Genomic DNA, 27834 nt, shown 5'->3' with positions numbered 1-27834 from the left:
TTTACATTCTTCTAGCAGATCAGATGTATTATTTCTTACACATATTATCCTGATCTTCATTTACGTGGGGAAATGGGACAGACATACACGTTGCCGCTTATCGCGTGAGGGTTTATATGCCAGTTATGTCTGTTGATGATTCATTGCAATTGCTTCTCTATTTCAGGACCTGTAACTACGTGGACCCTGCTGACCTCTGAACCACAAAGGATAAGAGTGAAAAGAAGTGGGAGAAGCACACAAAGAAAAAGGAAGTGGATGCACTTTCGTCTGGACTTCTTTCCTGCCCTTTATTGCTAAAACCGAATGGAAAAGAGAGACTTCCGTGCCTTTCCTCCCCCAACCTCAGGGATGGGTGGATTGTGAATACGGTGTGTGCAGCTAGGAGAACAGACTGAACCATGAATCTACAGGCTCAGCAAAAGTCTTCAAGCAAAAGGACTGGGAAACGAACTGCCTATTTTAATGAGCAGGAAATAGCTGTGTCATCAAAAGAACCACAGCAGCAGCTTAAGGATGGACAGTACTATGGTCACGGTGGGAATGTACAGGTCTCCCAAGCTGTGGAGATTTCTCAGGCAGGAGGATTAACAAGTGCCCCCAACAATGTTGCTTTGATGAACTCTGTTTACAATCAAGACAGGGGAGAATCAATGATGATGTCCCAGACGGTAACAGCTGTCAAATGGCAAAACTCGCTAATGGGAAACCGGTTGCCAGAGAGGGGTGACAGCCACTGGCAGTCTCCGCCTTCGATGTGGAACCACGGTATGGTTTTTGGGGGCAACCCAAAAGGACCCCACTCCAATGCTGGTGCCCCAGGCTTCTATGGCCACCCAGATGCCCTTAAAAGAAATCAAGAGAAAGGAGTGTTCGTGTCACAGCTGGACTTGTATGGAGATGCTGTCCAGCAGATGATGTCCCAGAAGGCTCAGCTGGAACAGCAAGCCTTGGTTAGGCAGCAAGCTCAAATGAATTCTTTTCACCAGATGCAGAAACAGCAGCAGCAGAATCAAAGTCTGCCATTGCAGCCTTTCCAACTTGCATTTGGTCACCAAGGCCAAAAGCAGGGTCTTCCTGAGCTGTTACATGTCTTTCAAGAAGCCCCAGCTTCTTCCAGTCCAGCATTTACTGCTCAACAGAAACAGCAAGCTCTTCCCCAGCTACAACTGTTTGAAAATTTCTATCCTCAACAGCAGCAGCAGCAACAGGCTGCCACACAAGCCTTCAGTCTGCAGCAAACTACTTCCATAGCACAGCCTCATGTGGCAGCTGCAGCACCTCAGCATCATGTGATGGCACACCAGTTCCAGCAAACAGAGAGGAACCAGGAACTATTCAAGGCTCTGACTGAGCAGAACCAACAGACTGTGCTACCTCAGACCCAGATTCCCTTTCCAAGAAGGTCACGGAGACTCTCCAAAGAAGGTGTCGTGCTGACATCTGCAGGAGAAGTGATGGCTTCCAAGCAGGCAGAAGAACAACCTAGCAATTTATTTCTGCATCACTGGCAAACACATCAGCAAGAGGTCCCATTACAGCAGCTGCCTGAATCACTGGCTCACAACAAAAGTAGCTTTTCGCACCCCAAGAGGATGGATCTGGGGCAGAAGGATGTCCTGGTCAATAGTGAACTGTGCCAGATGGAAACAGACAGGCAAGCCACAGCCCAGAATGGTGGAGATGGGGAGAAACAGGCGGCAGCAGCTGAAGAAAACACTCAGAGAACTAATGATTTTCAGGGTGTCAGAGGTGGTGTAATCCAGAGTACACGCCGGAGACGGCGTGTTTCTCAAGAAGCCAATTTGCTAACTTTGGCTCAAAAAGCTGTTGAGCTGGCTTCTCTTCAGAATGTAAAGGTAAGGTATACATCCTAACCAATATAGCATGTTTTTAGACTGCAAAATAGGGCTGAAATGAAAGGAATTTATGTATACATGCAGGATAGGAGGTTATCTTGATGCAAGAAGTGTTGTTGTACAGCAAGGGCAGCTCTGTAGTGGTGGCGTGTAAGTTCAGCTACTGTAATTCATAGATGCCGGAGAACAGAGATCTCCTAGTGCAGTGAAACCACATAAGGGCAGTTTTATTTCAGTAATATCGAATGTGATTTTAGCCCAGGCCTTCAAAATATGGACATTTTCAGCTTAAGCTTCAAGCTGATCAGGAATTTAGAGAGACAAGTCGTTCACTTGGTGTCTTTTTACCAATTGAACATTCTCTTCCTTTTATGTTAAGACTGCTGCTTAACTACCAGTTTTAGCTGTTGAAGTGTTTCTAAATTGTGCTGTCTAAAAATTACATAATGCAATTTGCATGTTCAATATTTCCCAAATATTAAAAGCCTGAGAAAGCTCCACTCACACAAAGCCATAACAAGGGTCTGGCTGATGTGGTATCCTGTTTCCGGGAATGGCCTGCAGCGGATGTGTCAGGTTACACTGGTAACCTGAGGACAAAGCCTGCCTGTAGACCTTCTGAGGAAATTTAGTGTTGGTTGATTAGGTGGTTCACTGCTCTTACCCTTTTGGTTCCCCATGAGTCTAAACTGTACAGTTGTGCATTCCATGTGGCAAGATGACAGGGTTGAAAATTAACTAACCTAGGAGAGGCAAGTGGTGGGACTTTGGTGTTGGGTGGGTGTTTTTTGAGAGTTTGGGGGGGGGGAGGTTTTCTTTCATTTGTGGTTTGACTAATCTTTCATTGAGTGCCTCTCGTGAGAAGTAAAGATACACTTTTCTCTGGAAGTTTTGTTGCCAGAGATTGATGAAATATGGGTGTTAAGAGTCTTGGCTACTTTTGCTTACAGTTTTGCCACTTGAGTTGCTACCTAGTCAGACAATAAAGGGAAGGGAGTTTTATTCCCTCTCTTGTTCTCGTCATCGTGTTGGGTTTTTTTTTTTCCCCTAGTCTGGCTGTGGCCGTTTTTCCAATCTTTTCCTTAGAGGGATGTGCTTTTTGAGTGAAAGAACTCAACTAATAAACAATGAGGCAAACATCCGTAGCCTACTCCATTTCTTGCACAGCAGGCAGCAACCAGTGACTGGTCATGCTGCCTTCAATCTTTCCTGCTCTAATTCCTGTTGAACAAGCGGATTTGTTAGAAAACTGGTAGTATTTAGCAACCTGAGCTATTTGCTCATACTCTCCCAGCAATTGTATGTTTATATTGCAGGAAGGCCTACAATTCACATTGCAGTCTGATAACGGACACACTGGCAAGAAAATGCTAACAGAGCATCTGAGAGGTGAAGCAAGAAATCAGCTGTTTGAAGGCAGGTCTGCTTGCAGCTCAATTCATAATGTAAAGAGCAAACAGAGAAGTGTTTTGACAGATGCTCTTTTGTTCTTTGCAGTTACGCAAGCAGCTTGTTTGCTTCCATGATGGCACTAGCAGACAAACTCTTTATGTTTAGATCTCTTCAGGCTTTCCGGATGAGGTTTTGAAAGATGTTAAAATTCTTACCTGAGGTCTGATGGATTTTACATCTTTAAGGGGGTTGGATATTATGTGAAGGAGAAAAAGAAAACATGTTTACAGAGGAAAGTGCTCTGCTTCTCGTATCAGTGTCTTTATAAACAACCTAGAAGCCTTCTCTAATGTAGGTTATGTGAAGAGCGTGCAAGAAGGCCATAGGATTAAATTATAGATGAAAGAAGATACATTCATAATTTGAACCAGTTTTTTGAATGTTCCAATGTAGATGCCGTGTACCTTATGCAAAAACATTATTTTGGACAGCATTGGCGTTGTCTGTCTACATGCAGTGTCACAACTGATGCTTTCCACCAGAGCTGCCCATCGTACTGGGCCTGCCATTTTCAGGTGGTGCAAGCTTATTGCTGCTTACAGGCTGCAGCAAATTCTCAACTCTTTGTTTTGTGTTTTCATTTCACATGTAGCTGTTATATGCGAGAAGGCAGTGTAATTTGTTTTCTTTCATAGTGCAAAAAACTTCTCTCAGATCTGAAATAGTCCTCTTAAGGGTGTCTGGATTTAAATATTCCTTTATGGAAGGGAGGCAGAGATTTTAGTTATCTGGCCTCTTTTCCCTGGAACAGGGTAGGGCACCAGCTGCCACATACAAAAAGGAGGGGGGGAAAAAGGGGTTTTATTTGTGGAATTGCGGTTCTGGACTCGCCTCCATGGACAAGCTTCAGTTTGACTGCAGAGAGAAGCTGCCTTTACTGTTAGCAAGATGATGCAGAATGATGGCAGAAAGCACTGTACGGGTAGGTGTTTCTAAAAGGCTGGTGTGGTTTCTTGTTTGGTCACAGCAGTGGCCTTGGAACAGTTCTTCCAGCTATCACAATTGGGTTTTGTCTGTGAATTCTAAATTTTTTTAGAAACGACTTGAGGGATAGACCGGATCAATGCCAGAATGACTGATGGGTTTCTGTGGCTGTCCCGGAGGACTCTAGATCACTAATTCATCCTCTAATATTTGTGCAAGAGTCTAAATGGAAGTGCAGCAAGTTGGACTTGCTGGAGTTATCCAGCGGCCCGCCTGCCCTAAATTTTGCAACAGAGACGCTGAACTAGCTGAAAATCCCCTAGCAGTTCTACAAATGAAGGTCCTGTCCCTTCAGTGACTCCTTTCTGCTTACCTCTGAGCATAATCAAACAGTTGAGAAACTATTTAAGGATTTAAAAGAAATAGCTTAATTCCAAAATCATTCGTGCCCCTTCTTAGTAAAACTTAGGTGTGTGTGATCTTTCATGACCAGAAAAGCTCTGGTGTGGACCAGAGCACCCTTAAGGATATCTCAACTACTTATATTAAGTTCCCAGTGGTGCCTTCTCTCTCTCTTTTCTACTGTTGAGGTTTTCTCCTTCCTCTTTTCTCTCGAAGGAGTCATCTCTCTCATCATCAAGGAAAAGAGTCCTTTGCTGGTTGCCTCTCAATCTCGAAAATAAAAGAAGCATGGTTAACTGATCATACAACCAAAGAAATGTGACATTTTTTGTGTGACTAGCTGCCATAATTTCCTCCTTGTAGTCAGGAAATTAGTTCGTGTCTCCTCACCTGCAGAGATCCGTGTAGCACACAGGAAGTATCTGAGGTTTGTAGATTGGTCAGAATTGCTGCTTGTTCACATACTTATATTGGCATTAATTGTTTGATTGCCGTTATTCTCCCAGGTACCCAGAAAGTATGCTAGAGTGTTTGCACTAATAACAGCTGTATCAGGACGAAAAAAAGTAATTTGATTAAAACAAAGGCTGTCCTTGGCAGTGGTCTAAAGAATATAGTAAGAATGCACTGCTCTAAACAGTGGTGCAAAACTATCTACTGTGGCTCTCACTGCCAGAAGATGACTCCAGAGCTATCTCAGATGTTTAACTAGGCTTCAGTAATCAGTTGGTAACAGCATAAATTTCCCTCATGAATGGAGGCCCACATATAGCAGCATGAAGCCATATGTGAGCTGCTTCTTCAGGTATGGGCAGGACTGTGGAGGTGGAAGTAGGCATCTGTTTCCAGTAGATGACCTGTTTAAGTGTTTAAAAAGGCATCCTTGTTAGTCTATCTTTCCTGAAGTAGTGGAGGGAGGCTGCAAAAATTTACAGGAGCCCCTTACTATCTAGAGGGTAGTGGTCCCTAGGGACATATCTGTCAGCATGATGAATGCCCTCCATATGCAAAATTGGTAGTCTCACAGGAAAGTACAGGTGTGTATTGCCAGTCTGGAGTGAAGGGAGGTCCTCAGAGCTCATTAATTCCTCCTGCAGGACAGTCTGGGGCAGCTGTTGCCTATTGTGACTTTTCAGTTGTGTGTTTCATCACTGTGTGGTGGGGGCAGATATCTACAGTCTCTGTGAAGAAGCAGCCAGACTTCTAAACTGCAGTGTCACTAATGGGATAAACCTTTCTGTGCACACTTAGCTTTACTCTTATAAAAGGTCTTGGAAGGAGGCAGTCCTAAGTCTTCTTGATATGATTGATTTTATTTGCTCAAGCTTGGCACCTAGCTTTTTTTTTGAAGGTTTAGTGTTTCAGAGTGGACCTGTTCGCACTTAAAAGCGTCAAAAATTACTAGGACTCTCATTTGGAGAGAGGCCAGAGCACTAACTCCAGGCTCTGAATGATGCATCTTTTGACAATATAGTTGCGCTTCCCTCAATATAAATATAGTATCAAAGTGGGACTTCTGTCTAGTGTCCTTCCTAGCTATCAAGGGTTGACTCTTCATGGGCCAGCTGGAGCATGCTCTCTTGCTCATCAGTGAAGCCATCATCTGAATCCTTATGATACAACCTGCTCACGCTAGTTTTTTAATTGGGATTAGGTACTCTTAATGGCACACAGTAGATTCTTTTTGAGGACTTCAGTAAATCTCTGCAAAATTTTGGTAGTTCAGGTTGGAGACCTCTTGTCATACCTGAGGGATAATGTGCCTTAGTTTCTACCTACAAAACACATCTCTTCAGGTAGATCCCTCAGTAGATTGTGGCTTTGATGGAGGATGAGTTTGCATACCTAATCCTATCCAAAGGCTTTCCAAACAGAGCTATAAGTTGAAGAGAAGTTCTGAAACACCAAAAGGAGCATCTTCTACAGCTTCTAGTTTGCACTTGATCAGACCTCAAGAAGGCCTTTTACATCCTCAAAGAGAGGTGTTTTTAAAAGTTGTACTTTTAACATTTGACTTCTAAATGAGTTGGCAACTGCTTTTGAATTGAGAATGGAATGAACATGTGGAGAGTCATTTGAAAGACTAGAAATCACTTAACAGAACAGTACTTGAAGCCATTTGGCGTTACAGTATCCATATATGTATTCAGTAACTTGTCCTCCATTGCCTCCTCCTTGGAGCTCAGTTTTTTGGGGTTTCCATGAATAAAAGAAAGCAGAGACGTGCAAGCTGTAATACCAAAGCAAAAAGTGCTGGCTTGCAGTTATGCCTTGTTGATTCTGCTGAGCAAAAGTCCTTCAGATTCAAGCCTGGTTAGGCAACAAACCTCAAAGGCTCCAGTTATAACAAGAAAAGTTGCTTCTGTCATGTAAATCAGAAAAAATGCAACAAAAAGCTAGCTCTGTTTTTTGTATGAGAGATTTAATTAAGATTATCATGGTTCAGTCTTTGCTGGAATAGAAGTCCAGTATTTGAAATTAATAACCTGCAGCTTATGATCGTTACTAAAACTGAAGAACCTTTGTTGGAAGTTGTATGGCAGGGCACAAATTCATCTGGAAAATAAAATGTCCAACCATAGGTAATGAAATGATACTTAAGAATGATGTATACAAATATTCTAGCAGTTGAAACTTCAGGCAATCCTCAAGTAATTCTAAGAAGTTTTGGTAACACTTTGGTGAAGTATTCTTTTCCCTTGAGTAACACTTTTCCAAATCCATTTCAGCTTGAAAATTGCATTGAGAAACTTGTTATACACTGAAAGTGAGATATCATCTGATTTGTTATGTAAGTGCTACAGAACTTTTAAGGAATCAATTTTTCTTCTCAGGAGCTGGATACTTCAGAAGAGAAGAAGAGTGTGCTGATAGCAGCTCCAGGACCTACATCTGCAAAAAGTGTTGTGGAATTTGCTGATTCTTCACCAGCTCCGAAAAGAGTCCGGGAGGATAACAGCCTCGTGCCTCTTATCATTCCTGTTTCTGTGCCAGTGAGAAAAATTGACTTGCAGAGCCTTGGAAAGGAAAAGTCTGAGGATGGAAAGCTCCAGAGAGGCCAAACAAATGATCGAGCTCCTTGTGAACGCAAGCCTTCTGTGATAGTCACTCGGAGGCGATCTAATCGTAATACTAACATGGAAACCTCAAATCAGGTATGGATAAACTAAGAAACCAAAGTTAAGCCAAATTTGTAAAATTTAATTACATAGTTTTTATCCGTAAGCTTTTCTATTCAAGTAGATTGATCTCAAGACTTGAACTTGGAATGGATATAGTCTGGGGACTGTGGATTTTTTTTTTTCATCGTAATATCATTGTATATTTGGGCATCACTGGCTTTTCATGACCTCCAGCTAATGCTAGTACAGCCAAGCAATTCCCCACTACTAAACAGCGAATAAAGCCAGATGGTCAATAACAGTAGAATAAATAGTCTGTCTGAGTAAAGAGTGCTTTCTCCATACATACATAGGTAATAATAGAGTAGTGCCCATATCTCTGTATATGAATAAAATCCAAAGTGAAGATTTATTCTCATGGAATTGGAATCTCTTACATAGGTTCTGAAGGTCAGTACTTGAGTGTTCCCCTTCAGTGTGGTGCTGTTGAGTGGGTTTTTGGTTTTGGGGGCTTTTTTTGTCTCTTCTGTTCAGAAGTACAATAGAACGTTTAGATACCAGACAAATGGCAGACATCTAAGGAGATTTCTCTGCATTTAACTGCTTGACCATCTAAGACAATATTTTTAATATTGTCTTCTCCTATCGCTATTTAGTGTCACCCTGTATCTGTACCAGGGTTCTACTATACTTTTATGTCCTCTTTCAAAGCTACCATGAGGTCATTATCTTTCTAACCAACGGCTGGAACGCACATATGTCTAGTTCTTGTAAAAATATGACTTCATAAGCACTCAGAGCTAGTGTAGCTACCTAATAGTTCCTGTGTCTATTTAGTTGCACTCAGAGCTAGTGTTGCTACCTAATAGTGCCTGCGTCTCTTTAGTTCCCTTCTTCCTCCCTCTTTCCCTTTGTGCTAATTGTTGAGACATCCTCCAACTGCCCTAGCCAGATTTTGAGTTGCCATGAAAGAATGTTGGCATCTCACTGAAGTCTTTCAAATGACCTGAGGTTTTAAAATGAAATTTAGTATGTAATTTTTTTTCTAACAGCATGAAGATGCTGTTCCAAAGGATGAAGCAGAGGGCTTTGCCCGGAAACCAAAGCAGCGTCCCAGACCTGAGCCACTCTTCATACCACCAAAAGCCGGGACCTTTATTGCACCACCTGTTTATTCTAACATTACTCCGTATCAGAGCCACTTAAGGTCACCTGTCCGTCTGGCAGATCATCCTTCGGATAGGAACTTTGAGCTACCTCCTTACACTCCTCCGCCAATTCTTAGTCCAGTGAGAGAAGGATCTGGGCTATATTTTAATGCGATCCTCTCTTCAAGTGGTCATGCAGTTCCACCTCCAATGACTCCTAAAAGTGCCCACAGAACTTTGCTTCGATCAAGTAAGTTCCACTTTATCCTTCCTTTCTTGGCTAATTTATGATTAGGAACTGTGGAGTAACAGGAGGAAGATCGTGACTTCAGGAGGTGTGGTTATGCGGAACTGGGACGACTTTGTGATATTCTGGGGAACTAGGATGGAGGAGTTGCAGTGTTGCTTCCATCTGGGCATGCATGCTAAGATGCATTCACAAGTAATCTGCAACACCCCCTACTGACGTTTTTAGGAATGGAAAAGTCGGTTCCTTCTCTATAATAGATTGTCATTATCTTGAACTGAAGGCACAGTAAATAGCTATTATTAAGATGTAGATGGTGACTGGAAGGTAAGTTATTGGTCATCTTAAACTCCTTTAGGGTATGGGTACCTTTTTTGAGACACGGATAGCTCTGACAGGTTTACAAGCAGTGTGAAGAATATGTCTCAAATGTGAAGATGCGCTGTCTGAGCAGTTCTTCTTTTTCCTTGCAGATAGTTCAGAAGTTACCCCTCCTGTTCTTACAGTGGTGGGGGAAGCCACCCCGGTCAGCATTGAACCGTAAGTACCCAGTAGATTCTTAGCCTGGTAGTAAATGTGCTTCTTTTCTTCTTCCTAGACCTTCAAGCTGCTCCTTCTACAGTTGGTATATCTCTTAGAAGCATTAAAGCTATTCCTGTTAGCATCATAAAATATAAATTGTCTTTATTAGAAATTACTCCATACAATGAAAATGTTTGTTTGGGCAAATGCACGTTGTAATTCTGGCGATGTTAGCTGCTTTCTGTTACTGCTCATCTGTTGGTTAGCTAAAGGTGAATCTGTCCTGTTTTGTTGTACACAGACACTTCTTTGTGTGCTGTATGTTTGTTTTAGAGTGGGGAAATAATGCTGCTTTAGAGGAAGGCCAAAACATAGTATGGAAAAATGGAGTTAGCTCTCACATGGACCGGTCAGATTGCAGGTTATCCGTGCGGTGTGTATTGGCTGCAGTGCAACTGTGAACACAGCTTTGCTCCCTCTTGGGCTAGCTCCATCTGAAGGCACTGCAGCCAGTTGCATACAGCGTGTGTGGCCTGAGCTAATAAGCCTCGTTAGTCTTTTTAGCTGGCTGTGTGCTGGGAAAGCTCAGACACGTGGACCCTGCAGCACTAGGGAATGCAGTTTGGAAGTTATGAGCTTGGGCTTGGCGCCAGTCCTGCTAAAGCTGAGCAGAGTAGCAAAAAAGGCAGAGTAGCAAGTGTCTCTGCACAGCCCATGCAAACCCTCTGGGAGTGTTATCAGCTCGAGTTCAGTGCTGCACATCTACAGCAAGGTAATTACGATTCACAATTATACCTAGGTTAATGAACTCTTGCAAAATCTAAACATGGAGATGCATGGCATGGAAACGCCCCTACGGCATAGAAGCACCTACGTGGCTCTCCATTGCTGACTCTGCAGTCAGGAATCTCTGCTCTAACTCTGCAGCATATCCTGTAACATTGGAGATATTTGACTCAAACTATCCCCAAATAAATACTAGGCTTCTTTTTACTTTTTTTCAAAAATGCCTTATATTTTAAAAATTGACTGGAGCATTTGCTGTTAATTTATTTTTTCATGCCCTTTTGCCATTCTGCCTTCCTGTTTGAAGCTGAGTTTTCTGCATTTTTGGCAGCAGGCTGTCCTGAGAGAATGTTGCAATTGTGAACAAACTCAAACTATTCTTGTCACCTTTGCAAATCCCTTCCAGACTGAGCCCATTCATGAAAATAAGCACGTTTGGTGTGGGTTTTTGGTTTTTTGTTTGCTGTGTTTTGGGGTTCTTTTAAATCTGTTTTGAAAATGACTTAATTCATCTTTTTATTGTTGGTTCACTTCAAACCAAACCAGGGGAACCTCTTCTTGAACAGGTATTTTTTGTTTCCCCCAGTCTTGATCTTTGACCTCTCTCTGTGTTGTACGTCATATATGTTGGTTTAAATTGCTGAAGTTAATGACATAAAGTTAGCTGCAATTTTAGTTGTGTGTGAAAATTTTCAAATTTGTTGCTGGAAATTTCAGACCATAGTAGCTTAGTAATGCAAGTTCATTTCCTGTTGCCAAAAGGGAGTTATGTGCAAAGAGTTGTCTTGCTGTCATCTGAAGTCTTACTGAACAGATGCTTGTGCAGGCACAGAGCTTTAACTTTTAACCAAGATAAATTATCAAGCTAGTATCACTCTGTGTTGTTGAAGTAATCAGCTTGCTGCTCTGAAGTTTTTTTGTGCGGCACTACTGTTGTCAGTTAGGTAGACATATCTTCTATAAAAAATATGGCAGGAAACACTTTTTCTTTTTTTTAAAGAAAAAGTTTAATTTGATTTGTAGTCTTGACTCTGTCAGAAGTTGACTATAACTTGTGATTACCTGATATTGTGTTCTTAATTGCTTGTGCTTTGCCAGACCTTCTGCTCGTGCATCTCAAAAGGTCACTTCATTGCAGAGATTTGGAATAGGAAATGTGATAAGGAAGCTTAATGCTTCTATTCGTGAAGTGGTATAACAGGCAGCTGGTGTAACAGCTCTTTGTGTCCTCCTGGTTTTGCAGTTCAGTTGCTTCAAAGCCTTAAAGTCGCCCCTCAGCTGGCCAGCCTCAAGTATATCCGCGATGCATCAGCTGTGAATTGCCTTCCCAATTCCCAGCCTCAGTTCTGGATGTTACCACACTCGGCTCTATACCTGGGTGTCTGAGGAGCACTGTCAGTACTTACAGACAAGAGCTTTTGCTGTACTGAAATCTAGGCTTCATCAGTAAGGGAATTGTGGAATAACGTAGCTTGAATGGGCCTCTGGAGGTCATCTGGTCCAAGCCCTTGCTCAGAGCAGACCAAATTAGATCAGGTTACCCAGGTCAACCCTTGCAGTGGAAATCTGGTTTTATTTAGACTTTGCAGGTACAAGGTCTAATTCTTAGGCTTTTCTAGCCTACAGAAGCCATGTTCTAAGTTTAGTTTCAAGATAAAAAGTTCTTTCCTTCCAGCTTTTCCAATTTCCTCTTTCCCCCTCATAAGTGAGGCCAGAGGGGTCTGTGTCTTAAGACAGAAAATGTCTCAAATTTCCCAATACAGTAACAGCCTCTTTATCTGTTTCTAGTTGACAGGAAAGTCTCAGTTTCTGTCAGTCATTCCTTCTAGGGTGGATCAGAATTCATTATTCTCTCCTCCACTGTGAAACTGCATTCCATAACAGTAAGTGAGACTGCTCACAGTGAGCAGAAGACTCCACACCAACATCATTCTTCAGTCCATCACAGTGTTCTGAACGGAGGACTTATCAGGGTGTTTGCTTTGCTTTGTGTTCTAGCAAGGTCTCTTCCTCAATCTTGCGTGAAATGCCTTGCTCTTTATTTCTGGTCTAGATTGTGCTGTTTCTGTCCGAGATAATCAAGACAGGTGAAGGAAAAATGGAAAACTATATAGTGTTTTAGTTTTAATAGACTTTTGTACCTGTAAAACACTCACAGCCAAACTTTGAGGTTTTCTTGGAGTTCTTCATCCTCCATGCAGGTTCCACTTTTAGTATGCATTTGAAATTGAATTACTTTTGAGAAGCAGATCCTGAAACACAACCATGGGCATCCAGAGATAGGATGTTTTCAACTGCCTCAGTTCTACCCTGCCCACAGCCATGATGTGAGATGTGTAAATCCCTATCACTTTACCTTTGACAGGTATTGAAGGTAGTGTTTTTGGGAAAATGGCAAATAGTATATGGCAGCCTGTCTAAAACTTGCCTGCTGCATCTGTCATGCTGGATGTAATTTTTGTCATCACCTACTGGAAGTTAACGTTGATCTGTACATCTATCAGATTCTGTTTGTCCAAGTAGGAATCCCACCCCATCAACGTCGAGCTGCTGCTGAAAGGGTGGATGTAGTCAGAAGAGTGAGTGTGGGGTAGTATCTTCTGTATCTCTTCTTTTATACACCCATGAATTGTAAACCATTCTCCTCAAGCGTGGGGAAGTAGATCTGGAATGGATATAGATGCAAGAGAAATAGTTTGTAAAATCTCTTTTTATGTGTGTTCGAAGTCAGCCGTTTGTTTTGAATTGAGGCTTTTCCAACTTATGACATCTCATGATGCAGATGCTTACTGACAATAGCAAAATAGTCAGGAAAAAAGGTATGAAGGTGTTTTCCTTCTTCCCTTTCCATAACAGAAAATCAAACCCTCTTTCTTCTCTTTGATACCACAGTCTTCTAGGACTTCAAAACATCCTCTTGGAACATTTGCTATTATCTCCCTGGGTTTTCGTATGGGTTATATGTGTTCTTTCAAGGCCTCCCCATGCCTTTTCCAGACTCTGCTGTTCTGAAGTGACACATACACATGTCTATTATGAAACGAAAAGGACCAGAAAAGTCTGGAGGCTGGCATTTCTCACGTGTTTTTGTTATTATTCCTTATGGTACTAGAATCGTACTTTTTTTTCTCTGGTAATTGTGTTTCCGCTCATGCTGGGGGTGAAGCAAGCCGAGACTTGAGGATTAGAGCAAATCTTGCTGTAGGCAGAGTTTCACCTTTTTTCTAATGAAGTGACTCCAGAGTTTAATCATCTTGCGGGCACTGTCTTATCTACTCTGTCAAAAAAAGAGCTTACTTCTCCATCCATTACTATTTCAGGAGCTACCAGTATGGTGCTAGTTGACTGACATCTGGAAGAGGAACGTTTTTCACTAAGCATAGTTATCTTATTTCAGAATAGGAGATTTTTATTATATTCAAAGTGGTCTGAGCAGTAGCTGTTCCAAATATCTTGGGTTTTTTGGTATCTTGGTTTTCTGAAGGGTCTTTTTTTCTAGCATAGTTTGCACATTTTTGTTCTCTCTTCTGGACCTCCAAATTGCATACATAGTTGCTATATTACTTAGAAAGTTGTCCTTGAACTTTATCCCAAATATTTTACACTGAGCTTGTGTAGCTGCTGCTGTGTGTCTGTGCATTTTGCCACTGGATAAGAAATGTAGAGCAATGATAAAGGACATCCATGCTCTCACTGCTTGCTGTGCTATTGGTGTAGATCTCCAGGCCTCCGAGTCTGGTAGAGCAGCCTTTCAGGGGTGGTTCTTACCTATCTCCATGCACAAAATCCTTTTTGCTAGTACAGAGTAGAAACTCTGTGGATGGTCACTTGACTTAAAGCAAGTATGTGGACTGCACGTTGTGAAAAGTCTGTCCGCTAACTGAGAATCTAAAAGTACGGGGTTGTTGCTCAAAGAACGGGATTTGGTTTTGATACAGAATGAGCAATACAGCTGTCATTGTTTTATATTTCTGGTTTCAGCTGTTAAAAATAGTTTCTAGAAGATACTAGCTTGTGTCAAGTCATAAAAGGACCAGTCTTTGAGATTGATCCTGCTTTGAATGTGGAGTTGGACCAGATAGTTTCCAGGACCGTTAACCTAAATGATGCTATGATTCTGTAGCTATGGCTGGCAAAACGTTAATACTAAAAAAGGCTCACCTAACTTACGCACGAGGGGCAAGCTTGCTACAAGAGAAGTCCATGTGAGAGCCTTGCAAAAAGTGATGATTATTGAAAGCTAACAACTGTTCTTTGAGCAGTTATTAGGAAATCCGAATTTAAATACAATTTCAACCATTGTTGATAAGACAATGGAAACTGGTAATGGATGTAAAATCTCTCACCTTTTGAGTCATACTTGTTAAGGTAACCTACAGCAGCTGAAAGTTGTTCATGTTATGTGCAAGAGCAGTTATATGCCTTTCAGTTTCCTCATAATTAGTGCTTCTAGCAGAGATGGAGATTTTCTGGATATCGGAAAGGGGGCTTGACCATTACTTGTTACCTTTTCGGCAGGCGAATAAATGTAGGAACTCGCTTTCAAGCAGAAATCCCATCGCTCCAAGACAGATCTCTGGCGGCAGTTGATGAACATAAAGCAGAGCTGGTGTGGCAGCCATGGGGCGACCTGGAAACCAACAAAGTCACCCAAGAGAATGGTAAGAATGTGGAAGGCTGGCAAATATGACTGAATTGTCACAGTGGTTGTAGGGGTAACCACATATCTACTGTAGGCATAATTTAAAATGTCTCAGAGCTGCCAGTCAAGTGCCATGTTTGAGTGGTCTTTAGAATAGCAGGGAGGGAGATGGATGGGATTGTTTTTGTTTTTTTTAATTGAGCTGAAATGGGACCATTTGTAGCGTTCAGGCAAAGAGCAGCCTTTTGCTCAGTGAAGCTTCCTTGTTTTTGTGAACATCTGAACACCACATGCACTCAACTTCTGTATTTTCAAGGGATGTTCCAGACGTAATAGTATTTTTGAAAAATCAAATTGTAGGCTGAAGTCAGGATGAGGAAGCAGGAGTTGTGGCAGCCACTAGCAGGCTTGGGGAGCTGTCTGCTGTTGGTGCACATGGGCTGTGGCATGTATAAATCCTGAAGGGAAGAGGAAGTGGGTAGGCTTGGAAGAAATCTTTCTGATGAGAGAGAAGAAAGGGTATTGCAAAATGGAAATTCACAACGTAAAGTGGAATTCAGGAAATATCGGAGGTGAAGGGAGATGGAAAGACATTATAGGAGGGAGGAGATTTGCAAGAAACTCCATGTGTAAGTAGTGCTGCATGCAGAGTAATGCTGCGTGACCTTGCGATCTAGTGAGTTCTCATGTCCAAATTTGACCCAGATAAAGAACTTCAATGTCCTTGCAAATTTAAGAGTTTTATTTTGTTATGTCTAACTCTGCTTCAAAAGAGCTAATTAATGATGCAAATCCTGTAGGAAACTCCATTTTAATCTTCTTATCTGAATTTTTCTGGTACTTCTGTGGAAATAGTGGAAAACCTGCTAGCTGCTGCCTGTTCAAGCATTTTTCCTGGCGCTGGAACCAACCAGGAGCTGGCGTTGCATTTCTTACATGAAGCAAAGGGAAGCATTCTGGTGAGTCTTCCCAGCTTTTCACCTTGATGTGGTCAAAGATGTTAATTGAAGGCCAGGTAACCTCTCACTTCATGAGAGGAGAGCCTTGCAAACTCCTTCCTGTGCATCTGGCTCTCACTGTTTAGTGTCCCTTGGATGTCCCTGAAGTTCTGCATGATGTACAGTACCATGTTTTCACTTACTATTTTGCGTATTTCCAACTTCAAAGTGTTTGGCTTTTTAATAAACAGACTGAGAGTCTACCAGGCTGAGCGAGCTCTACTACTAAATGAATCTTAAATGTTGTCTTCCTGGGAAGATGACCATGTTGGAAGGAAAAATAAGAGGCTGGGACTGAAGCTGAGACAAAAAGTGCAGTGTCTTGCTTTTGCCAGATCCATTTAACTTCTCTGTGGATGTCTCTAGAACGGCTGTGGTACTAATTTTATATCGGTATTGTCAGATGTGATACATTTTCATAAATGCCCTTTGATACCCCGGGAGGTAATATCCAAGAGCCGACCATAGCTTATGGCACAGGGTTGTCTTGCTCTTATAGATCTATGATTGATTTAACCTGGCATAAATCAGCCCTGTGGTCAGGAGCATCCCACACTTTTGCCTGGCTGCTTGTTTTCCCATCCCCTGTGGTGTGCCAGCGCTGACACTTGAGAGGCTCAATTGACCTGCATTGGAGAAGGGAACAAATAAAAAGTAATTTTTGTGTGTATGTGTTAGGTTTCTGCTAGGTAAGTTCCCAGAACCAGCCCGCCATTGTGAATGCTGTTGCTGGCATTAGGGAGGAGGAGCAGGGCTGCCCCAGCAGCGGGAGCTCGCTCTTAAGGTGATCTATACTGTTGATGGAAGCAAGACTCCATTCTATCCTTCCTGATAACTTGGAAAGCATTTCCAATTTAAATGCAAAGTAAAAAGCAGTTTGAGAGGTGGGGGTTCTGTTTTTTTTTTTTTTGTGTGTGGAATCTTTCAGGCACATGAGTGCTCTGTTTTATTTTTAAATACTTCATAGTTAAGTGAGATAAGATCACAATGACTTAGGTGTTTAGGACAGACCTCATCTAGGGCAGGGGTTTTTGGATGTGAGTTTGTAACTTAGGCCTTCAGTGAATGACAGGAAACTGCTGCATCGTCTCAGTCTATGGAATGAACTCTCTCCCAATACCACGGTGGTTGCATTGGAAAGCGTCAATTCGCAGAAATGTGAAGAGGTGCTGAGAGCTTACCACTCACCTCCAGTACCCAACGCTCAGTGGATAGTCAAGAATCTGATTTTTAAAGTTGTCCCAAATATTAAACTGTCCTAAACATTAAGCTGTGCTATGGTTCTTTTCAGTTAGCTTGACAGAAAGGAGAGGATTAACAGTTGCCCGATCTTTGTTTTAAATACCCCAAACATGAAATTAATTATTTTATTTGTGTTTATCTTAGGGAGCTTTGACGAAACTGCTATTGAAGACGCCAGTACGATCGTGTACCCACCCTTTGGCAGATTATCACTACACAGGTTTGTTAGGCAGCACAGAGTTATTCTGCATGTCTATCATAAAGGAACTTTTCTATCCTTTTCCGCTCTTTTGGGGAACTCTGTAACATTACAATAAGATTAAAAGATGACTCTTCTCTTTGGTAAATCAAATGATGGCTTGCCACAAATTTTGCCTTAGCAAATAATGACACATAGTGTAAGAAACGCTGCATCTCTCAGAACACATGCATGTGTGTATTTGCATATGTGTGTGTTCTGATTTCCTCTTTGGGGAAAAGGGAATGTGATCCCTTGCACTAAGCCATAGAGAATGCAGAAAGATAGCCAGTACGAACAAGAAAAGCTGTGGTAACCTCAGAACCATAGCCTCTCTGGCATGAATTTCCAGGGTGGAGTTAAGGGGGGATTTATGGGAAGAGTTTTCAAGCTCGCTGAAGAAAGCTCAGCCAACTATTGACGTCTTTCAGTGTTTCTGCAAAATTTAATTGCCGTAACCTGCCTTTGTAGTCTCATACCTAATTAGAAAATAGTCAGCCGTGTGGCACTAACTTCAGTGATCTAGAGTGATCCTGGCCACCCGAAAGACCTGATGTAAGGTGGTAGAGAGGCATCTAATAGCTGGCGCCACAAAGCACAGAAATTACATTTCTTCGTTATTACACGGTCCTACTATAATGGTCAGGAAATGTTACTTTAGTAATATCTATAAGACAGGAGGAGATTCCAAAATGTGTCTATTATTAGAGGCAAGGGTGCTGGGATAGTAGGACTCTCTGAGATGTACTAAATCTTCAGGTACAGCGGATTGCTGCTGAGAGAGAAAATCTTGTTCTCCTGCCCTACCATTTCCCTTGTATAAAATCTAATGACTGGGCCACCACAAAGCGTGTCTTTTTGGAAAACATCTTAGTTCATCTAATGGGCTGTTTTTTGCAAGCTGAACGGAGTTAACCTGTGGTGCTGAGTACTAGATGTAACACAAAGGAAGTGATGAGGGGAGGGTTTAAGAGCAGCCTGCAGTGATGCTGGATTAGGCGTGGTGTGAGACTGCACCCCTGCATGGCTGTCTTAAGTTGAACATGGAGAAAAAGTATGTAGAAGAGTAAACATCTGAAATTGCAACTTTTTTTATCTACAGGATCAGACAAGTGGAAAGTCGCTGAAAAAAAGCTTTTCAACAAAGGCATTGCAATCTACAAGAAAGACTTTTTCTTGGTCCAAAAGCTTGTAAGTTGTTTGTTTTTTTTTTTTCCATGATAGCAATGATACATTCTTACATGTTTGTGGAGCATTAAATACAGGGAGTTCAGTCTTGGATTTTGCTGAAACCTCAGTATTAAGCAGTAAGTCCTGCACTCAAAAGATTTCAGAGAAATTTTATTATTCAGCACAACATAAAATCTCACTAGATAGCTAGAACAATAGCGTTTGTTTTGCTGTTGTTGTTAACTTAACCCTCGTACTTACTGCATTACTTCCATGAGCCCACACTGCAGATAGCACTTCTACAGGGCGTATTTATAGAGTGCTGGTAATGTTCCAGTACGGCTTAAGTGGCCTGCTTATAAAACTAAATGGAAACAAACCTTTGCTACTGATGAAAAGGACCAAAGAAGGATATGTGAGTGATGCGTCCCTTAGGATCTTTCTTTCTAGTTTTCTGTGACAATGATAATAAAAATGATTATGTATGGCACTTCAGGGTGGGGGAGATCGCTGAAGGAGAGCGCAAAATCAGGAGCTGCATCACATATTTCCTCTGAATAAAGACCCAAAAGGCGTTTAAGTTTCAAAAGCCCAGAAGCTAAGAATATATTCCAAAACTTCCAGAAAAATCACTGATAGAGAATACGTAGACGGTCACAGGTCTGTACTGATAACTGTGTACCACCACATGTGCATGAAATGCCTGTGGCCAAAATGGGAAAGTGCCGCAAACCTTCCTTTCCATTTTTGGATCGGTATTCTGCTCTGGTGCTGCTGGAAAATAAAGCTCCTCCATAAAACTGAAAGGCTGCTCTCAAGCCTGACAGCTCAATTGGAATGTTTCGGAGGCTGAGAGGGGTGCATTAAGCTTACAAAGTGCCAGGTTCTGTCACCTTTACATTGACCAGCTTTTCTTTGGAAATTTGGTCCTGCAGTTCTTGGTGAATAACAGTGGTAACAGGGGATGGTCTGTGTGCCGGGGCATACAGGCGAATGACACAGAAAAGAAGGCTTTAACAGCAGTTGTGGTGGAATGGAGACTACTCAGGAAAGAAAAATACAAAGTGTATTTATTGCTCTTTAGTAATTACTTATAAGCCTTCTTAAAATATGTAATCTATTGGACTTTTGTGTTTTTAAACACCAGATAAAAACCAAAACAGTGGCTCAGTGTGTGGAATTCTACTACACATACAAGAAACAGGTGAAAATTGGTCGCAATGGGACCTTAATCTTTGGGGACATTGATGTTCCTAATGAGAAATCTATGAAAGATGAAGCTGAAGTTGACATCAAGGTAATTTCCTAAATTTCTCTCACCTCTTTTGCGCTGTGGTGTGAAGTCTGATTTTATGTGTTGTTTCAATTGCTGGTAAAATCAAAAGCAGAAACGGTCTGGTCAGTGTGGAGGAGTCCACGCTCACAAACTTGTGTCCTGTGTCACATAAGAACATTTAATTACAGACACCAAAATTAACAGTTCCTTTGTCTTCTCGTGAAGAGTTCCCATAGGTTTGCACGTGTTCTTCCTCCCAGAAGGGACATTTACAGTGAAGAACAGGGGCACGAGGAGGAGGAGGAAGAGGAAGAAGAGGAGGAGGAGGCAGAGGAAGGGTCGGATAACAGAAAGAGCACAGGTCCTTTCAAAGATGAAGAGACACTACAAGATGGTGCAATAGTAAGTGCTGCATTGTGCGTGTTGTGCTTTCTGTGCCACCTTCACTCTGCAACTAGTTTAGAAAATACGAGGTGGACAGCTGCAGGTGTGAAAAGTTTCCACCTCCAACTTCTCCCAGAGCAAGAGATTAGGCCTGAGGTAGCTTAGAGTATTAGTAGCAACCGGACTCTGTGCTGTGGTGGGAAAACCAGGATGAGTAAGGGGGGAGAAAACCCAATAAATTTCTTTGTGGTTGGTGCATGCATAGGACCACGATGACAAATATCCCAAAAATATCCTGAAGACTTTCTCATTAAATAAAACCTTGGTCTGGAATAAATGAAGCGCAGCCGTTGTCTTCCTTCTGATGGTGGGTTTAAGTTTCAGTTTGCCTTAACTGTTCCCCTTTCTCCAAAGGCCAATGATGCCAATATGAGGAGCCAAGAGGCAACTGTCACGAGCAGAATTGGAAGGAAACCAAGGGAGACAACAGTGAAGCCTCGAAAACCTATTACTAATCCAGTGCAGAGGAGGCGGCGGAAACAGAAGATAAAATCAGATGCTACTAGTAAAACTCAGAACACAGAAAACACATTTCCATGTAAAAAATGTGGCAGGTAAGAGCAACTCTGTCTCCAGCAATAGTCACAAAATTGCAATAGGGCATCTCTTGTGGAAGATTATTCCCAAATGAGCTTTCCTTCTGTGTATTTAGGCCAGAGACACTGGCAGTAATTTTAGTGAATTATTACCTCACTAATACTCACATATTAGGGATTTTTATGTATATTGATACTAAGATACTACTACTTGGATAATTACCTGCTACTGACTGTTTTTCCTCAAATGGGATGAGACACGATCTGCACTTCAACTGCCTGCGGTATTTGGTGTCAAGCTGCACTTTCAAACAGCTGCTGTATTGCCCCTCATTTTTGCCATTACAAAAATGCCTACATTTTTGTGACAAGTAATTTCTATATACTTCCTAGATCACAGATTAAGAACATGGTATAGACTTACTTACGAACGGTGGTGTAGAAATACAAGACGCTACCATTGTTATAGCAGCAGATATTAGGCCAGTGGGTGCACAGTTCAGCTGGTTAAACTGGCACCCATCTTTTGTGTCTGTAAAATACACTTGTCTTTCCTCACACGGTTGCAGTAGTTTTTGTAGGTTTGTTGCCAACAGATTCATAAATGTCAAGAAAATTCAGTTCCCTACGTAAATTTCTTACTCTTAAGAACTACTAGAGAATCCTCTAATACCAGCTAGGGAACAGCAAGAAAACGCAATCTCCGTCTAGTTACATCACGGGGGTGTTGACAGATTCCTGCTGTGGCTGGGGTTTGGCTGGTCCTGCCAAGGTGCCCTGTCTCTGTGCCCTCGGGGAGCGTGTGGCATCGGAAAGGGCAGGGCTGGGAGAAGTGGAGCAGTTAGGATTTGGTCCTTGGCCACTGACAAAGGAGGAGCAGGCAAGTATTCTTAACGGTGTCTAACCTTGTCTTGTGACGTTTGGTGCCAAATCCGAATGGTTAGTGGCGAAAGGTGGAGGGATAGAGCATAGAAACGCAAAGTTGGGAGGAGAAAGCTCAAGTGTCTTTAGCTGTGTGGACGAGGGTCAGGGGTGGCACTTGGCCATTGTTCGCTTCCGTGTTTATTGTATATTTTTGCAGTATAGAGGGAGTGCCTAAAAACCAGGGCCCTGTTGTGTTAAGCAGCATATGCGTATTTCAGATACCAGTGCTGCCCCTCTGAATTTAGAGAATTTGAGCTGAATGAGAGATAAGAGAAAATGGCTGTATTAAGAAACGAAGGGTGCTCAGGATCTCGCTCTGCCTAGTGCTGGCACACGCAGGGTCAGAAGTGGTGTTTTCTGTAGATGCTCTATTGCAACGCCAACCTAAGTTCCTGTGCCAAAGCCCACAAATTTGAGATTGGAGCAGCAGAAGTTCTTTGGGAGAATTAATGAAGGAGGCTGTAGGAGAGACCAATACTAATGTCCATGCGTGATTCCTCAGGGTGTTCTACAAGGTGAAGAGCCGCAGCGCTCACATGAAAAGCCACGCGGAACAGGAAAAGAAGGCAGCTGCACTGAAGCAGCAGGAGAGAGAGGCGGCAGCAGCGGTGGCAGCGGCAGCAGCAGCCCACAGCCAGGCCCGGCAGGACGAGAGCAGTGAGAGTGGGAGCAGCAGCAGTGGAAGCAGCAGTGCGAGCTCGGATGAAGATGGAGAAATATAGCAGCAGACCGGACGTGGAGGGAGTAGCAAGGCTGGACCCAACCTCCCTCTTGGTGGTCTCGCTATTTTTTGCTTGCACTTTTCTTGCCTGAACCATCAGGTCCCAGTTTCAGTGCTGACATTTCCTCATGCCACATGTTCCACTTCACCTTGCCAGTACTGACCAAGCCGGAGTGGTAGACGAAAAGATTTGTTTCAACTTGGATTTATTTTTTTTTTTTAAAAACAAATAAGATTTCTATTCTATTTATGATATCTGAGGTACATAATATAGAACAATGTCACCTGCAGTGGAAGTAAGTTCTCTCTCAGGTCAGTCAGACCTTTCTTTTTGTGCTTGTCAGGAATCATGATAACAGGACTCCTGGATATAAAGGTTTCCGGACTGGAGCAAGAAAATGATGCTCTGCTCTGAGCTAAGTGTATCCAGTTACTGTGACACTGGTGATTTCTAGATGTTTCCTTTCTCAGCAAGTTCTCCTTCCTGTTACGCTTTCCTGCCTTTCTGAGCATTTATTCAGGCAGCCAGCAAGTTTTGTGGAAAGGTGGCGTGCACTTCTCGCCTCTGCTTCACAAAAATGAAAACTGGGATGAGCAAGACACTTCTTCCTTTTGAGAGGAAGTATTATTTTTCAAAAGGAAGCCTGAGGTCGTTTCTTTTATGCCATTAAGAATGCAACAACAGATATAAAACTATCCTGTGGGATTAGAGTAGCCACAGGCCTTGCAGGTTGTCTCATCTTGGAAAACAAAATTGTATGTCTTTGATTAACTTAATGGAAAGTAGTCAGGGCTTCACAAGTGCAATTTGAAATGAAAACTGCTGGGTTTGACTTTGCATAAACGGGAGCAAGTTTGTTTAGTGAAAATGAACCAAGACCTTCTCGTGGGCTGGATTGTGTGCACCTCGGAGATGGGAGGAACGGACTCTCATCTCCAGCAGCGATCCCTCTGTGAATGGCTTTTACCTCTCAACACATCCATTTCTTTCTTGTGGCAGCCCTCATTTATTCCTTGACATTGCCGTCATCAAGAGCTTGTATGGTGGGGCCCTAGTTTCCCAGATACTTCCTGTCAGACAGTCTGTAGGTGCAGGAGGAGCTTGTCACTTGTTTCCACGCTGGTGGCTGGACAGCCCTGCCTGCTGCCTTGTCCCGCTGTGAGCCTTGCTCTGTGCTGCCAGGCTGACTCTTCCTTCAGAAGTGACACATGCTAATAGCCCAAAAAGCCTAGCCACCAAAAGCCTGCAGGTGAAAGAGAGTTAAGAAGTAAAGTGGCCCAGGTGACATAGATGTTAGATTTGTGCAGGATTGTTCTGTACATCCTTATAGCCCGCACTTGACCATTATTTTGTAAAGATGGAAAGAATGGGATCGCTTCCTTGTGCTTTAGGGCTGGTTGGTCCCAGCCCCGTACCCCGGCTGCCCAGCGCCCTCCTTCCAGCCAGTGCTTGGGGCTGCGCTGATCCCCAGCTCCTGGGTGCCAGCAGTGTGCGGGATCGCCTGTGCCCTGCTCCAGCGGTGCCATACCAAACCGCATTCCCAGGCCGGGATCCTAGCGGGGTTGCTTGTACGTGAACTACAGAATGTTCCTGACTGGCTGATTTTTTTTTTTATTTATTTATTTTTTTTTTAATCTTGACCCTTCAAGCTGCTAGGTAAGTTCCAGGTTAACTATGGAAAGTGGCTCTAACTCCAGCGTGCCATCTGGCAATCTTTTCCCACCCTGTGGTTTTATGGAACCATGATTACTTCACTTTCTGAGTCTGGGAGGCCGTCTGTTCTACCAGGTTGGCTTTGACGTATATTTGACTTTGGATAGAATCTTTTTTCTTAACAGCAGAAACAGTTACTACTCTTACAAAATAAGTAGGAGTATCATTAAGGACTGCACTTTTTTCAATGTTGACACTTTTGCCTTTAAGTGTTCAGTTTTCTGCCAAGGTTGTATTTTTCATTCCTAATGAAATTAGGATTCCTTTCAGCATTTGGATGACTGTTCCACGTCCCTACATGCGCGGGTCTTGTTGACTAACTAGGCTGTGGAAGCAGATGGTGTGTCACGAACTGTTAAAATCATTCAAAAACTGCAAAGAACTAAAAGCTATTCATCTTTTTAAAAGAAGCTTAAGCAACCCAGTCTTCCTATTGAGGGTTTCAGTGTTGATTGTTATCTTTTTCCTTTTGTAAATTGGAGAAAATGCTTTTCTACCATTATCCTAGGGCCCTCGAGAGAGCCGAAGCTTTAGCACACTGTGCCAGGACAGACAGTAGGTGAAGCAGCTGGGACCTCGTGGTCCACTTGTAGTACTGGGATTAATTCCAGTAAAAAGCAATGATGCAATTAAGCTTAAAGTTCTGAAATGTGTTTCTGGGAAGTTGCCAGTAGTTTCCAGATCTTGAGAACTGCAGGGCAACAGTTCAGGAACAAGCAGGGCTTGTGAGTATGTCTGAAAAGGATTTAAAGTAATGTCGATATTGTTACACTGCTGTGATGAATGTATTTGTCTGGAGCACCAGTGTCGCAGCAGTAGAACACTTCCTTAGACTGAGAAGGCCTAGAAACACGTAACAAAGATGTGGAGATAGAGGTGGAACTGGCACACATTGAGAAATGTGGCAAAACCGAAGATTTTTGTCTAGCTCCGGGTCTTCTTTCTGACAGCGATCAGGAGCCGATGCTTAGGAAGAAGCGAGGGATAGCATGGACTAGCGGGTACAGTTCCAGCTAGAAAATAGGATGCTACACTAGAACTTGCATGTCTTCTCCAGTAAGGCAAATCTGCAGAGAGGTTTGTACTGAAATGTACTGCTCTCCTTCTGGGCAGAAAATCAGGACATCTCTTCTGCGCTGTGTGTCACCTGCATTTAGTATTTTTAGTGTCTGCAAGTAAGCCTGGGTGATAATGAGTAAACATTTAGTCATGGCTCTCGGGAGTTTTCAAGCTTGAAGTAGTTTTAGGTACGGCATAGCAAATTACGGTGACAAACAACTGATTGGATGAAATGAAGTACAAGCAAATCATGGGATTGCTTTAAGTACCAATTTAATCTTCCTTCTGATATGATGATGCTTGAATGGAAGCATTATAGTCTTCCAAAGACCAGATCTTTCACTGATTCTCCCTATTTTAGGAAATCAATATAAGGGTAATTTTTCCTCTTACCAAGGATAAGCCATTGAGGTGCTGATAAGAAGAAATCAGAGATTTTCTTTAATTGCACACAAATGGTGTGTGTATGACACGCTGAATCCAGTACTAGTTGTTTCTCTCCAACACCCTGCTGCAGCAGAAGTAGAAGAGAACAGGAAGGTTTGGTATAATGAGGTCTGTCACTGGAAGAAAATCAGAAAAGGGCTTTTTCTGAGGATAACCTCTAAGAGCTGTGGGTTAGCATGGATGACCAAAATCGGGTAAATGTTCCAAGTAAGGGGCATCAAATGGAAATGTTTCTGAGCATGTTTACATATTGCTAGTAGCCACCAGAAGACCTCTTTTCTGTCATGGTAATCAGCAAAAGTGCTCCTTTGAGTGCCTTGTTTAAAAGCAAAGGAGGAAAAAAACCCAAACCTGCGGCCCACTTGCTTACAGTAGCAGTTAGGAATTGATCCTACATCTGAATTAGATCCTGCCTACTAGCAAAAGCTGGCAGAGAATTGCTGTGGACAAAGTATTTGAACTGAATTTGTCTAATCTGGTATGAATTCTTTTACTCTTCTTAGTGGCTGAAAGAATTACTTGAGTGGCTCTTTACTGCAGCACAGTGTTAATTTAAGGCTGCGTTGTTCCAATTATGATTTAAAAAAAAAAAAGACTCTATGCTCTCTTGATTTGTCCGTTTTACAGTCCTATGCTCATTATTTTCCATCATTTAAAGGCCTATTTACTGATCCCCATTTAGTATAAGGGTTTGCTGTTAATTTAGGAAGAAGGCAGTATATGTTCAGTCAGAGTTTGAAGAGGGCGTCTCTTTGCTTTACCTGTCTTTTCTATGGGAACAAATACCAGATTTACAGACTGCGAGTCTGTAAATGTGTACTAATAGATTTGCCTTCTACGGCGCGAGGTCAGGCTTCAGGTGGTTCTATACCCAGCAGTCGGGTGGCGGTGGTTCAAAGCCAGCGCCTGTTTGAGTCTTGATGTCAGCCTTGGGTGTTGAGATGCAGCGCTAGATCGCATTTTGCCCTGCTCGTGTACTTCTGCCTTTCTGCCTATGTTGTCTGCCCTTTACACTTAAATTCGGTGTTTCGGGTTTGTGTTCTGCATGGGACAGCATCTCAGTTTTGTAAGACGTGTGCGTATATAATGACTAGATATATGCATGCACTTGTGATGTGTATCTGATACAGCTACAGGTGTTTTGCAGTCTAGCTGCAAGAACAACTCTGCATTTTAATTTATTTGATGTTTTTCCATTTACTGATACAGGTAATGGTATGTGAGATAACTCAACTCCGTAAGTTAAAGGCCTACAGAATTTCAGTCAGCTCCGCAGGACCGTGGCATTTTGCTAGCTAGGACCAGGTAGGAATGTAGCTGTTTAAATGTATGGAGAAGATAGCCATTCTAAAGCTTAAAGGTAATTCATCTATTAACCGCGTACTAGAGATGTAATGCGAAGTCCAAATTAGCTAAAAATACCCTCTGATTTATCAAACTGAGGCTTTTGGCCATTTTTATCGTTGTAACAAGCTTAGATTAAAATCAACATTCAAAAAAAAAATGTTTCCTAAACCACAGAGTGAGCTTTCTCGCTCTCCGCAATTACACACTTCTTAATTCTCTTTCAGACAGCGGAGTAGAAAGTCCCTATATATATATATATATATACAGATGCTGTTCTAAAAGAGATGGGTGTAGGGAGGAGTGTAGTCCTAGAAGTCTTGTCTGCTTTCATACAATGGCACTTTTAGTCCAGTGATTACCTCTGCCGGAAACCTTAATCTAACCCACATTTTCCCACACAAACATTCTCCCTATTTTATCTTCTGATGTACATCTGAAAGTTTATAAAGCTTTAAAGAGACAGGGAAGCAGTGTCTACAAATCATGTTGGATTTTTGTGGGGGCGAGTTTCTATGTAAATTTATCGCTTGGGTTCAGCTGCTTTACTCACCCTCATTCTCTCCTGTGTCAAATGGTAGGAAGACAGAGACTTTGAATCCCCAGCTGTCTAAGGA

At 42.4% G+C, this 27834-nt stretch overlaps 1 protein-coding gene across 3 annotated transcripts in view; it reads left to right on the top strand.

Annotated features, from left to right (window-relative positions):
* Nucleotides 1-22879, top strand: part of MIDEAS (mitotic deacetylase associated SANT domain protein) — a 52351-nt gene extending 29472 nt beyond the window's left edge. For all 3 annotated transcript variants that reach the window (XM_054198717.1, XM_054198718.1, XM_054198719.1), the window contains 12 exons: nucleotides 167-1859; nucleotides 7472-7792; nucleotides 8812-9157; nucleotides 9628-9694; nucleotides 14981-15123; nucleotides 15960-16063; nucleotides 17489-17564; nucleotides 18685-18773; nucleotides 19900-20049; nucleotides 20254-20430; nucleotides 20827-21026; nucleotides 22435-22879. In XM_054198717.1, coding sequence (XP_054054692.1) covers nucleotides 402-1859; nucleotides 7472-7792; nucleotides 8812-9157; nucleotides 9628-9694; nucleotides 14981-15123; nucleotides 15960-16063; nucleotides 17489-17564; nucleotides 18685-18773; nucleotides 19900-20049; nucleotides 20254-20430; nucleotides 20827-21026; nucleotides 22435-22654 — 3351 coding nt within the window. In that variant the 5' untranslated portion in view covers nucleotides 167-401 and the 3' untranslated portion in view covers nucleotides 22655-22879. The remainder of the gene's footprint in view (nucleotides 1-166; nucleotides 1860-7471; nucleotides 7793-8811; nucleotides 9158-9627; nucleotides 9695-14980; nucleotides 15124-15959; nucleotides 16064-17488; nucleotides 17565-18684; nucleotides 18774-19899; nucleotides 20050-20253; nucleotides 20431-20826; nucleotides 21027-22434) is intronic.
* The last annotated feature ends 4955 nt before the right edge of the window (nucleotides 22880-27834 follow it).

Source organism: Rissa tridactyla, chromosome 4 (genome assembly GCF_028500815.1).
Source record: "Rissa tridactyla isolate bRisTri1 chromosome 4, bRisTri1.patW.cur.20221130, whole genome shotgun sequence".
NCBI classification, from domain to species: Eukaryota; Metazoa; Chordata; class Aves; order Charadriiformes; family Laridae; genus Rissa; species Rissa tridactyla.
Note: the sequence above shows the minus strand (reverse complement) of the source record. Positions and strands in the feature narration are given on the sequence as shown.